This window comes from Maylandia zebra, linkage group LG18 (assembly GCF_041146795.1).
Source record: "Maylandia zebra isolate NMK-2024a linkage group LG18, Mzebra_GT3a, whole genome shotgun sequence".
Classification (NCBI taxonomy): Eukaryota; Metazoa; Chordata; class Actinopteri; order Cichliformes; family Cichlidae; genus Maylandia; species Maylandia zebra.
The window spans coordinates 7,328,468-7,342,109 of NC_135184.1; the positions used below are offsets into that span (position 1 = coordinate 7,328,468).

Genomic DNA, 13,642 nt, shown 5'->3' on the forward strand with positions numbered 1-13,642 from the left:
GGCTCGGACGGATTTTTGGGCAAAGCGGGGATGCTTTGTGTCGTTATTGGATAAAATTGTCCGGTTTGACCGGCATATTTGTGCGTGAGGTGATTTTCTGAGTACAAAGGAGTCATGTGACCTGAGCGATTCCGACATTTTGTCTCGTCTGTCAGGACGGGGCCTTGTGTTGGCGTAATTGCAGCGGACCAGGGCAAGGGGGAGCTAGTGATTTCAGATTATGTGGCATCTTTGCTACCAGCAGTCAGAAATGTCAACAAGGCGGCCATGCATTGGAGAAAACACAGCGGTGTTCGTTTTGCATTGACTTGATGTAAATGTTTGCTTGCTGTTTTCCTGCACAGAGCCTTGTGTGTCATGAATGCAGCTGCCGGTGCCACATTTTTATGATGATTTCTCCGTACGGCGAGCCCGGCTCGTTATTAGTATGGACGCTGTGGGTTTGTTATTATGTTGTTGCAATTAAGTTATTGCATGTGCAGCAATCACACAGGTAAATCACTTATTGTCACTCTAACCAAGAAGATACTTCTCTGTAATAGGTTAATGATGTCGATTTTCCAGAGGTGCTGTCACCGGCATCTCTCATTGCAATGTGGTCATATTCTGTTGTGCATAGAAGGAATATTTAAACATCAAAATAAATCAGAAAAGCTCGTTTAAATTACCTAAAAGTGCTTTGGTTCATATGTTATAATTTTCGTGTAAGTAAATGTTGCAAAATAAGATTGGGACTTTGTTGTGCAACTTTTTGTGTTTCCTCTTACTCCACAGTTAAGCCACTGTGGGATGAGCATCTAAATGGTTATGTGCATTGATAGTCAACTATCTATATAAGAACATTGTTACATTTCAAAACTCATGAAAGCTTGCAGATAATTGTTAGAGAAAGTATCTTTCTAGTTTGATCTCCCTGCAAGTAACTTAACAAATTCTGCTTCCTGTTGCATCCCACAGGGCTGTTGTGATTATTTCAAAAATAGGGGGGGGGTTGTAAAGCACATGCACCCTGTGGGATTTCTTTTTCCTGTTCTTCGCTTTTTATGTAATTTACTATGCAGTAGTCTGACACAGCAGTGCTCTCATCCCGGGAGTATTAAACAATATATCTGCTTCTCTGAGGAGTCTGCTACACAGCTTACCCAGCAGTCTTGCCTGATGTTTAAATATAAGGTTGAGTACACGAGGGGGATATCGCTACAGGGATCTGTGTTGGATACTTTTTTCCCTAAATTATTCAAGCAAAGTGTGTTGCAGCCGGTGTTGTGGAGTCTCGGTGTCAGGGGTTCAGTGTGTCAGATGGCACAGCGGGCTGGCAGACCAGCGCACGTGGCGCTCCAGAGGAGATCAGGGTGGCAGGAAGGAGGAGAGAGGAGGTGGGGGTTGCTGTCACTTCAAAGTCTGTGCTCTGCTCAGCTGGAGTGCTTGGTTATGTAACAGTCATATTATCATAAGAGGTAGGCCAAGGCCTGCTGCGTGCCAGCCGCTCTGTGTTGTTAGCTGTCTGTTATGAATTCTGCGTCAGACTTTAGATGGAAATGTATTTTGAGTTGTTGTTGTTGTAGTTTCTGCTGCTGGTGTGTATTTTTAGCTTTTGTAAGAGCACATATTATTTGTTTTACCTCCACGCTCATTAATTTGCACAGGGATGCTTGGTCCCTTTTTCTCTTTTTCCTCCCTTAGCGATGTGCTTGACCCAGTGAAAGCAAAAACTGCATTTATTTTCTGCAGTCTGAAAGTGTTCAGAGAAAGCATCAGCTTTGCATGTTTCACTCAGGACTATTTAAGCCAGACTATGCAGTGCTGGGTAGTCTGACACTCTGCTAATAGAAAGATTTCTGAAACGAGCAGGGAGACGCTGCATAGTATGTTCAGCATAGCCAGATTTTCTCTGCCTCCACGTGGGCCTCTTGGAGGGTAGCGACAATTTGTTACCCGAAATCACCGTTGGATGCACAAAACTTAATTTTACGCTTGAGTAAATTCAATGCTCAATACAAACAAGTTGTTTAAAAATTCAGTCCTGGTTATTTTTCTTCTGGACAGCACCAAAATTATTCTGCTGTGAGGGTGGAAAAAAACCAACTCTGTTAATTATCCTGACTCAACAAAGCCTAAAAGCCCAGTCGCAGGTGACGGGCATCACAGCAGTAACTGATATCAACTTTCTCTGTTAACCCAGGCTGTTTGCTCCAGGCTCTTTGCACACACTCATAAAAGCGAGTGGTTGATGCATCATTTGCTGCTGCTTCTGCACAGTCGGGCACCGTCAAGTGAACAGGTTGTGGAGGTTATAAAGATCAGTCTATAAGAAAAATGACATTAAAGCAGTGTTGCAGAAAATGATTGATATTGTAAATTTATCAAGCTACAGCTTCCCATTTATTGCACCTTCCACCCCTCTCTTGTACATTAGAGCGTTGAGACTTTGTACATTTAAAACATGAGTGCATCGGGATTGACTCGGTCTCATAGCTCAGTGGAAGTGGTGTGGAAATCACTCTAGGTTGTAGCCAGTGAAATTGTTTCCACAGATTCAATATTCATGGTGATAAATGACCTTGAAATAGACGAAGCATTCATCTTTTTTATTAGCTGCATTTCCAGCAGGAAAACATACCAGGTAGCAGATAGGATCAAGCATTAAAAATTTTTTCCTGTGCTGCTTCCTTCAGTGATGCTGTTCACTGTATGGCTCAACAGTTTAAATTTATACAATTCTGAGCAGAGACTGTACCTCACTAAGAGTATACTGAAAATGAATTGGTATACGTTTAGTGGAATCTGGCACATCAGGAAGGTTTTAAACTGAATTGTCAACTTTCCTTTACTTTGCACCAGCTCGTAACTTCAGCAAAAGTTAAGAGAGCTGAACTCATGGCATTGAGAACTCACAACTTTGCGCTTCCATGTCCATCTTTCTGCTGAGCTTGGGCAACAGGACACCTCGTAACGCTTGTAACCCTGCTTGGCACATGAATAGTCAACACTTTCAACCGTCGTATCTCTGTCCAACAGGCCGGTCTCTGCGTGTTTGTGTATTTCTGGTAGCGTAGATCTACCAAAGAGCTGTCACTGCTGAAATTCCCTCAGCACATGTAGCGTGTTTGTTTTGGAGCCAGACACTTTGTCTCGTGTTTACGTTTGGGTGAAAGTGAGGTCAGTGTCTGCAGCCCTGCTGGGAACCCACAGGCATCTGTTTTTGCCTCTTTTCCAGACACGCTTCTTGTACATACACACAGCCACATGCTCTGGCGGGACACCAGGTTTTTTCTTTTTTGTTGCTTGTGACCTTGCTGGGTGGGAAAGTGGGGCATGTCACCTGTCCAAAGTCTCTGCTGGCTCCACGATGTCAACTAGATAGCTTCCTGCGTCAGCTGTTTCACTTTCCGTTTGACTATTGACAGATTGGTTCTGGATGTGTTTGTGCACCAGGTTCCAGGAAGGGTTTTCAGGCCAGTGAGTTGGCAAGTTTGCAAGATGGGTTACAACTCCTGTGGAATTGCTCACTCTGTGACCCATTAATTAAAGAATGAGTGTGTAAACTATACATGTAAACCAGCATGATCAGTCCATGTACAGTGGCAATGAGTCTGGTTGATGGAAATCTTTGCAGTTTCCTGTTAGTTCTGCCTTTTTCTGTTTGGTTTTCCTCCCTCTTCAGCTGAATTTAAGGGATTTTAACACTAATCACATTGTGAATGAACCAAAACATGGTTTAGATGCTGCTAAAATGTGTAGTGCTGTGCATAACATTGGTGTGACAATTTTCAGAGCATGGCTAACAGTAGCTAGCGGCTTTATTTTAACACTGCACATAACTTGTTTGTCAGCTTCTACAAGCTTTCTTGTCCGTTGGGGACAGTCAACATCTTAAGTCTGTATCTTCCCTGTTTTTCACTGTTTGTCAACCTAACCCGACCTCTGTACCTCGGGTAACACGAGCCAGGAGGTACCAGTCATTTACATCAACTAGCCCACATTCACAAACCCCCCTCGCATCTCTACTTTTCTTTATTAATGTACTTCCAAAGCAGAGCTATATGTTTACTAAGTGTAACTAAGTTAGAAAATGGTCTGTCATCATTAGATTTAAACTAACTAGCTAATTCTCTTCTAACTAAACCTTGTAACCTCTCTTTACAGATTCCTGAAAACCAAACTTCATAATAACGTCTGGGCACAGCCACACTGATCATTTTATTTGAGTAGAAAGAATTTGGATGATCTGTTGTTTTCGGTGGGGACTCATTGTAGAGCATTTGGATCTGCGAATGGCTAATGACGTCAATGGTAATCCCCGGAAGGTGACTATGCACATTTTAGACTGGGCTGGGGGTTGGTAAATTATCACAGCCTTATTAACTTATGAGGCTGCATTCAAGTTGCAAAGACTTGGATCGTCTTATAAAGCAGGCTGAATTGGAGTGAATCAAAGGTCTGGACCGAGGCAAATTCTCTCCCCATTTCTTTTAATGTGTGAAGCGGGATGGAAAGTTGCTCAGTTAATTGCTTGTTACTTTACAAACTGCCCCACAGAGTTTGAATTGACCAACTGTGGAGAAAAACCTAGGCTCGTAGCTGCTATTACTTTCCCACCTCTTTTACTCTTGGTGTTGAATATCGTTCTCTCCCACACACGCTGCATAAAACTGCTTTTGTACTGTGGCTAAGCATCCCTCAACAGCCTCTTACCAGACTGTCCCTTGCGGCTGTCCATCATGTTAAGTGACATTTACAGTGTCTGGGACAGTAGCTGTCAGAGGCGAGACTGGAGAAGGTGGAGGAGGCCGCGGCTGGCTCAGCAGACTTGACAGTGATCGATGTGGTCATTTTAGAGGGCTATTTCTGGACTCCTCTGTGTATTTGAGGAAACGAGTGCAAGTGTGTGCGTACGAGGGCATCGGCCAATGCTCTATTCTGACTGTTCATCTCAATCTGACTTTATTTATTGTCAGGCAAATGACCACAGCCAGGAAGGTAAACAACCACGTTGCTTGATTAGGTTTGGCAGGCGATGTGTTTTTGCTCAAGGCTGTTTAGTCGATAAAGTTTTTCCTCATAGCAGAGGGACCCGGAAGCAGACTTGGAATAAGATGGGAACATATAAGTGTAGAAGTGCGTGGTGGCATATGTTGCATGTTTAAAAGGTGTTTGTATGGTTTCATTCATGCAGGTTGGTGCAGATCAGATGAATGACTGGCCTGTAAGACTGATACAAAGGAAATGCACAAATTAATTAGTGATTAAACTAAATTTAAAAAGGTGGAACAGAGAAATAAGAAAACATTCAAATAAACCCAGAACCATTAGAACATGGAAAGTAAAGTAAGGCAGGTATGTCACAAAATAGAATAAGTCAAGCAGTTGAGTTCTAATTGGTCAGTATAATTAGAATAATGCAGTGCTAGATGATAAAACTGAAAAACCTAAAGGTACAGTGTGTAAAACCTGACTACTAGATTTTGGTAGATTACAGTACCCCAAATTCTATTTTCTTATCCTGCCTAGTTTTAGCTACAGCGGCTGCTCTAGGACAAACTCTGGCTGCTGTTCATCTGCACTGAGTTTACCTCAACTATACCTCAACCTCTGTATTCTTTGTTTCCACATCTATTTACTCTTGAGGAGGCTGTAAAACTTTGTGAAAGAAGTCATGAGTTAAAGAGCCAATGAACAACAATACTGGGGTGAGATGAGGATATCCTGGTCTTTTCTGCTTGCCAGTGCTGCTGTTAGTGACATTTTTGAAGTGGTTCTAACACTGTTGGACATGGAGCACTTAACTCTTAAATGATTTGAGAATGTTAATTAAACGGTTTCTCAGAGTGTGGTTTTTAGGATACACAAGGCTAATACTAGCTGGTGTGATGTTAGCTTATAACTATCTTGCAACAATATGAGGAATAAACATCAAGTTGTGGACTTTTTTATTTTTTTATTAGAACCAGTTTAAGAGATGTGGCTTGAGGTGAGAACGAAAAGGTGGAAATAAAGTAGAAGAAAGATCTAACAAAGACATGATGAAAATGTTATTTGGGCATATATAGTTTGAAAGAGCTCTTTGTGATCTTTAAATTAAAGATAACTTATAAGGCAAACGGTTTGTGGTGGCTCTCCAGTCAAATGCATAACAAGATTAGCCACGAAAAGCTTGCTAGCAGACAATATTACACACTGTTAGTGTACATTAGAGGTTATTTAATAGAAATGTTACAGTTTTGATCATTTTTAAAAACTAAAATGGAATGAAACTTAATATTGAAATGCACAAAGTAAATAAGTAATGTCTTTCAAGTATACTCCAGTCAGGTTGGGTTATGTTTGCAGGGCACCATGGAGAGGCTATTAGGAAAGAGGGGGGGGGGGAGAGAATCTGCATTCTCAGAACAGATCGCAGCACCACATGGCAACGATAAATGTAAAAGACAACCGCTCGCCTCGGGTGTACTAAACAGACTGTGCATGATATTGTCAGGCCCAAAAAGTGCAAATGGTGGTGATGAACACTGCTCTGGGACACCATAAAGTAGATTTAGGACTGTAGACCGAAAGTTTTGCGGATGACAGCACAAACTTATAAATTGAAGGTCAGACTTTGTCAAATTTGCTTTCCTAACAGTTTTTATATTGTTTTTCTTGTGACTTGCTGTTTACAGGTAACAGGTATGAGTAATCATTCATTATAATTATATTTATTTGGAATACAAATTTGTTTGTTTAATTGGTAAAAACAGATGTTGATTAAAACCTGTGAAAAAGCAGGCACTGTGGATACTCCCTTGAAAATTCACCAAAATTATGTTTTTCATGAAATAAAATCACCTTAATCTCTGTTTATTTCCTTTTATTTCCACTGGTAGTTTCTGACTGGATAGTTCTGAAAAGCATCTCTAAAGTAATTAGTTTTGTTATGATGGTTAGTCCACATTTTGCAGTTTTGTCTCGTAGATGATCCTCATCTGATTGCATTTGTTATATATAATAAATGACTGCAGACCATATGAGATTGTATACATTGTCCTCAATGTGGTAGAGCAGCAATGTTTCAAGGTCTCTGTAAGAGTGAATAACAGTAAAATCTCTGGTGTGTTGAAATGGCAGCTTGGTGTTGTAAAGAGAAAATTGATCTTTTTTTGCTTGTTTTGCCTCTTTCAGAAGACCAAGTTCAGAAGTTACATTTCTCATGTTAATGTTTCGATCACTTAACTACTGCACATGTTGCAGGGTCTCTACTTCTGTGTGCCAAGCTTGGTGGTGCATCACACTGATCCTTTTTAACACTGGGAAATGTGTTATGTCAGCTAAGCTGGAAAAATGGGATTTGTTATGCTTTTGAATGGTGGATGCTCATATATTATATTATATTATATTATTAAATATATTAAGCTAATCTTTCAAGTAATGCACTCAGCATATGTGCAGTATTTTCTACTCTCATCTGCTTCAGTCTATCAGACAAGTTGTGAGGCACTAATATGACCTGGTACATGTTTGGCAAATGGAAGCATGTAAAATGCAAACACATCCGGTGACTAAAGAAGCAGCAGTGGCTCCACCGTTATCTGCACAGCTGATGTTTTTTGAGGGGGGGCACTAGGTGTCCAATTGGCTGAGTCTGAATGTAGCCGTTCAGTACTTCCTCCTCATAATTTGTTTATGGATTATCTGGGTTTTTCCTGCAGAGAGGAAGTTTTGCCTTTTTCCCCCCAAGAGGCTTGAACCAGAGCTAAAGGACAGTTGTCAGCATTGGAGTTTGAGTTAGTCAAGCATGAGCATCTTTCTTCTCAAATGATCAGAACCAAAAACAAGGTGTTAAAATGCAGAAAAACAGATAAAATAAAAACCTTTTTAAGCCGGGTTCATTTACTCAAATTTAACTATTATGTAAATGACCAGAATTACAAATACCAAAGCATCATTTAAAGTAGCCCAGCCCTTCATTGTCTTCATGAACATTTTTTTGTGCAGTCACGTAAAAACAAATGCACTTGTGGTAGCATGTTATCACAGATTTGGTGCATTTATTCCTTCCCAAAGCCCATCTAAGCTAGGATAAATGTGATTATACAACGGTAACGGACTTATTAGGGATTTTTTTTTGCAACAGACAAAGTTCAGTTGCTTTGAATAATGGACCAGTTACTGACTCATTCACTTACTTTACCAACCTTCTCTGGCTATTAATACCCCCCCCCCCCCCCCCCCCCCCCCAAAACTACTCTTGTATGTCTGACAGCCGTGGGGAAAACGATAAACACACCCTCTCTCCGGAGAGCTGTTGTACGACAAAATGCCTGCCAGTGGCTTGGTGCCCGGCTCTGGGCCAAAGGCTCTGCAGCTCCGACTCTTCAGACAAACAGCCCGCCAACAAACCAGTTAGTCAGTCCTGCAGCCTATCTGCCTGCCTTCCTGCTTTCCGCCTTATTCCCTCAGCAAGCTTGCAATCTTGGCAGCAGTAGGCTTCCATCTCTTATTTACCTGCCATGAGGCAAAAAATGTTGTTAGCCTCCATTTCTGCTCTCAAGATAATGATTGGATCGTTTAGCTAAAACTTGTACTTCTAGAGCCAAATTGTTATTTCTTGTTTTTATTAGGATCCAAACTACATATGTGTTTTATATGTTTGAATTTTTGTTTTTGGTTAAATTTAGTTTGAATTAGTTTCCAGTGTGAGTTTCATTGTTTATTTTCATTTTAATTTGTGCAGAGCGTATTTCTCTAAGTCCATATTACAATAAAGGCTTGTAGTAGCAGTCAAGTTTGAAAAAACAAAAGCACCAAAACAAATCCTTTGTGAGGAGTTGTCTTCAGTTCTTTTCACATAATGTTTGGCTAGTGATTTAAAGACACACAGGTAATAATAATCATTTAAACTTATTTGGTGACCTGTTTTTTCCTGATGCATTTCACTTCACTACTAACTGTTGCCAATGTTTTTAAACTGGCTTGCATTTTGAATGTATGTAAAACATATTCATCACTGAATAAGCTGTACTCATTCAGTGGAGCTGACATCAAACTAAAAATAAACAGGAAATGTCTTTAGTCTTTGATCAACTTTTCCAACAAAGTAAGCATGAGCAGGCACTGATGGTTATGTTGATACTGAGCTGTGTACAAGACTGACAGTTAGCTGTGTTCAAGAAGTGTTTGTTTTGTCATTTTTGGAGCTTGTGCATGTCTGGTTTCCTCCTGGAACTCAGTTTGCAGGGTTACAAGTTCTTTACAGTCACCCCAGCTTTCAGCTTTTCTAGATATCGCCTGATAGAAGTGCGTTTTAGAATTAAACCAGTTCATTTGGATGTTGGTCGAACTTTAACCTGTCAGTTCCCAAGTACAAAGACTGTGCCAGTAGCTGGGGTTGGCTTACTCTCGTGCATAACCTGCTAGCCCAAACCATACCACACTGAGAATTTCCAGTAATGCCTGCATGCAAGAGAATATTACTGCAGTTGTCCAAATTCATGTGTATTTTTAATGTGGTCTTGGGGTGTCTTAATTACAGGAAAAAAATTGCAATTATTTTGGTCTGGATACTTTTATTTAAGCAGATTTCCTTGGCTTTACTTTCCCCTCCATTTGAATCACAAGGGTGAATTCAAATTAACAGAATCTCCAAGTCTGGAAAGTTTGTTTTGGACTTGGGTCAAAAGTAAAGGACGTGTTTAAAGGGAAAACAAGACAATTATTGCAAGTGTTATGGCACAGTGATAGTTTTGATTATCTTGTTTTTGCTATTCCCATGAAGACTAAATGTAATTTCAATTAAAATTTGATTGCACAGCTCTGTGTGTAAAGGATATCACATTTTATTTTAAGTAATACACGCACTGGTCGCAAGTTTGTTGTTCAATATTTTTCGTGCTTAGCTTTGAATGATGTATACAAATAAGTATTTAAGAGTATTTATGGAGGGATCTGTTGGTTAAAATATGCTTGAATGAGATGATCGACTGAAGTTGTTTCCCTTGTATTTGACAATCCCTGGACAAGCAAGGTCAGGTTATAATTATGCATATGAGAGTATTACGTGACCATACTATCGCTTGACCCATACCAATGTTGATATTTTTAAAATGTAAATAGTCTAATTTCTATGAACAACTTCTGCATCTAAATTCTGTAGGCATTAGATGAGATGTTTAGTTCTTTCCATTTGAGTCTGGTACTGGCCATCACATTAGGAGTTTGCAAACAGAAGCAGAAATTCTTGCCTGAATATCTGCTGGCTATATCAGAATTTTTAAAGTTAGGTTAAGTATCACAGAAGCTGAAGTCTGATTAGACGCAATCCACTGGGTATGGATTTCTATTCTATAGTTAATTTAATACTGTGTGTTTGCCTAGCAAGGTACAAGCAAATTAACTCGTTGCCAAATCTGGCACAAAGCATTCTTTCTGCTGACGTCATGAGTTTTGTTTTTGTTTTTTAAATTAACCTAATATTTTATTTTATCATCGTCAAAGCATTCTAAGAATGAAATTTTACAGTTAAAACAAAAACAAAACTTTAAAATGTCCTTAAACCTAACTCGACATGTCTGTCCTTCAGCTCGGCGATCATATCGGTTGATAGTTGTTTTTGACAATGTTTACAAAGCATCAGCATTGATATTCTGTCTCTTGCCTTCATATCAGCCTGCTGATTTCAAGAAAAGTACTTTGCTATGTTTTGTTTTGAAGAGGACATCATCCTCACCTAGTCTCCGTGTTTCTTTTAGGAACACCATCTCCAGCGGGCCATCTCGGCACAGCAGGTCTATGGCGAGAAGCGGGACAACATGGTCATCCCAGTACCGGAGGCGGAGAGCAACATCACCTATTACGATTCCCTCTACCCTGGAGACTTCAAGATGCCAAAGCAGCTAATTCACATACAGCGTAAGTGGGCTTCTCTAATGGAAAGTTTGTGATGCAGAAAGCAGAGAAAATGAGTGTGATGTAGCAGATTAGGGGCCCCAGTTGTTTTCATTAGCCTATAATGGCGTTCCCTTCATTTATTTCAAATGTGTTAAATGACACGTGGGGGCTTGCTGAGCAAAGATTATACGCTGCAATGAGTTGAACACTTCACATCAGTGTTACTTGCTTTTCTAATTTGAAAATTGTCACTCATGTTATTAGATTTACTTTCCCCTCAGCTCTGTAGCCCTAGAGTTTTTCCAAGAAGCAAGGGGGGAAAGGTGACCTGAACTGACATTTAAATATATCCTGTATTGAAAGCAAGCCACTTAATAAAGTAGAAAGTTGGCTGCTACTTAGAGTGTAAAATCCCAGCCAGTTTAGGTGATTGAGATCTTTTATCATTTTTATTGGCATTAAGCTTTGTTAACTTGAAGTTGTCATGTTTTTCTATATAACTCGAGATTGCCTGTTCCAGTAGTGAAATTGGAGGAAATTATGTTGCTACATGGCTTCGTTTAGTAACCATGGCTGCGTCACAAGTGGTTTGCTGTGATTGTTTCTCAAAAGAAAAGCAATTTGCTGTACCTGAAACTAGAGCAGGGCGATATGGCCAAAAATATTTATCACGATATATATTTGAAAATTTGCGATAACGATATAACCGACGATATAATTGATGCGAGACAAAATACAACTCCACAACATTACTAGCGCAAAAAGACAACCTTCCATTTATTTTCACTTAAACAAGAAGCTGGTTTTTATGTACATTAAAGCTTTATAAAAATGTAACAGTGCAAATGCAAATTCCTTGCTGAAAGTTTAACCAAAAGGCATTTCCAGTAGAAATGGGCTGACATATCCTGAGCATAACCACGTATAATATAGTTATATGGTTAAAAAGAGGTGCTTTGCAACATTAAACTGCAGTGTGCATTTTTCGGACCATAAGGTGCACGGGATTATAAGGCACATTAAGCGAAACAAAGCAGTCAGATAAATCAAACTTTATTAAACTCATTCTTCTTGCTTCCTCCACTTCTGTACCATTGATTCATTAATGTTGAATTCTCTGGTAGCTGCTCTATTCCCATGTTGTTGCAGTATATTAATGACTAACCTCGTATTGTGGATGGATTATCTCAGTTGTTCTCCTGACTGACGTTTGGTCCGTTTACAGCATCCTGCCATGCGATTGCATTTGTCTCTAACCATGAAGAACCTTCACGTTAACTTTTATAAGTGGAAAAGTGTTAGTGTTCGTCCTCCAGCTTCACTGTTTATGTTATGCTAACATAGCTGTGTCGCTAGCGATCACGTAGCACATCATTATATACCAGCTAGCCCAACTTCAGTAACCCTACAAACGTCACTGCTGTTTAGTTTCCTGTCTTCATTTATGTTGGAAGTGATAGCAGAGCTGTACGTTTGATTTTTTTCAGAAATCTCTCAGTCAGAACATGCAATATCATGCTTAGGTAACTAGCGAGCTAACTTCCGCTAGCTTCCTGCTAACTTCTAACTCCGTTAAATGTAATAACTTTTGTTTTCATGGATGCCTGGAAGTTAAACTTTATAGTTACACCTGGTAAAGCAGCAATGCTGATCGTTTTATTAAAGATGAAAGAATTTAGACAGTTTTTAACTCTAAGTGATGCTGCAGTGTTGTTTGACCTGAAGAATACGGAGTTTAGGACCCAGATTACTCCCAGATTTAAGAGCATCTTAGTCCGACAAATATGACAATAACAACGGCCGCTTGCATGTTCTGCAAAAAAATGTGCTTTGTTGTGTATCTGACGGACAAACACCAAACCAGTTCCACATCACGGAAGTTGCACCATTTTTACAAACCAATTCTGGTTCATCTGTTTCACTCAACAATCGGCCATGTGCGTATGAAAACAAAGGCACTGCGCATGCGCGTTTTACTCCCATTCTATCGCGATATTTCATTTTCCTATCGTTGCCTAACATTATACCGGTATTACCGTGAACGGTATAATATGGCCCAGCCCTACCTGAAACATACAATGTTATCAAATGACATGTTTTGTCTAGTTAGAGAAAACCTTGAAATTAGTCTGAGGCTTGGATGGGTTGAAACAAGTAGAAAACCCAGTTTGCATCAGTCTTAGTCTTGAAAGTTTAGTGTTTATACAAAAGTATCTAAAATTCTACAAAAGCAGGCCTGCCATTTTCCATGCATATAAAAACCTTTTATATATTTAAGTCAGTGGTGTGAAAAGATGCTGAATGTTAAAAATGTTCAAATTAATGGCCCTGGCTGGTGAAAGTGAATTTGCCTTTTTACTCTTCAATAACCATCTAGCCCATCTATTGTGCTTAATTGGCATCTCAAGATGAAAGTGAATTGGTGTAATTAAATCTGAAGTGAGGGTTTCATTTTAAAGCTGAAACTGCAAATACTTTGATCTACACATTTTGTTCTGCAGGTATAAGTTCAGTTAGCATAGATGTTTTAATTTGATTTTGGCGGATGCGCCTGCATAAATGCTGCTGGCTGTGAGGTCTCAGGCAAAATAAATGTGGTTATTTGAACGTCTGAGATGAGACTCCTTGGCTTTAAACAAACTACAAGAATGCAAAAAATTCGCTTCAGATTCTGTTGTTAATGAACTCAAAATGACTTTTTTTGTATTCATTTTCTTTGTGAAGCTGTGGTGCATTTGTGGCCCTCCTGAGAGCCCAGAATTAGATCAGTAAGATCAAG

General features: G+C 39.7%; 1 protein-coding gene across 3 annotated transcripts in view; it reads left to right on the plus strand.

Annotated features, from left to right (window-relative positions):
• Positions 1-13,642, plus strand: part of LOC101466848 (enhancer of polycomb homolog 1) — a 37,831-nt gene that overhangs the window by 9,905 nt on the left and 14,284 nt on the right. For all 3 annotated transcript variants that reach the window (XM_004565550.4, XM_004565549.4, XM_023153651.3), the window contains one exon: positions 10,725-10,884. In XM_004565550.4, the coding sequence (XP_004565607.2) occupies positions 10,785-10,884 (100 nt within the window). In that variant the 5' untranslated portion in view covers positions 10,725-10,784. The remainder of the gene's footprint in view (positions 1-10,724; positions 10,885-13,642) is intronic.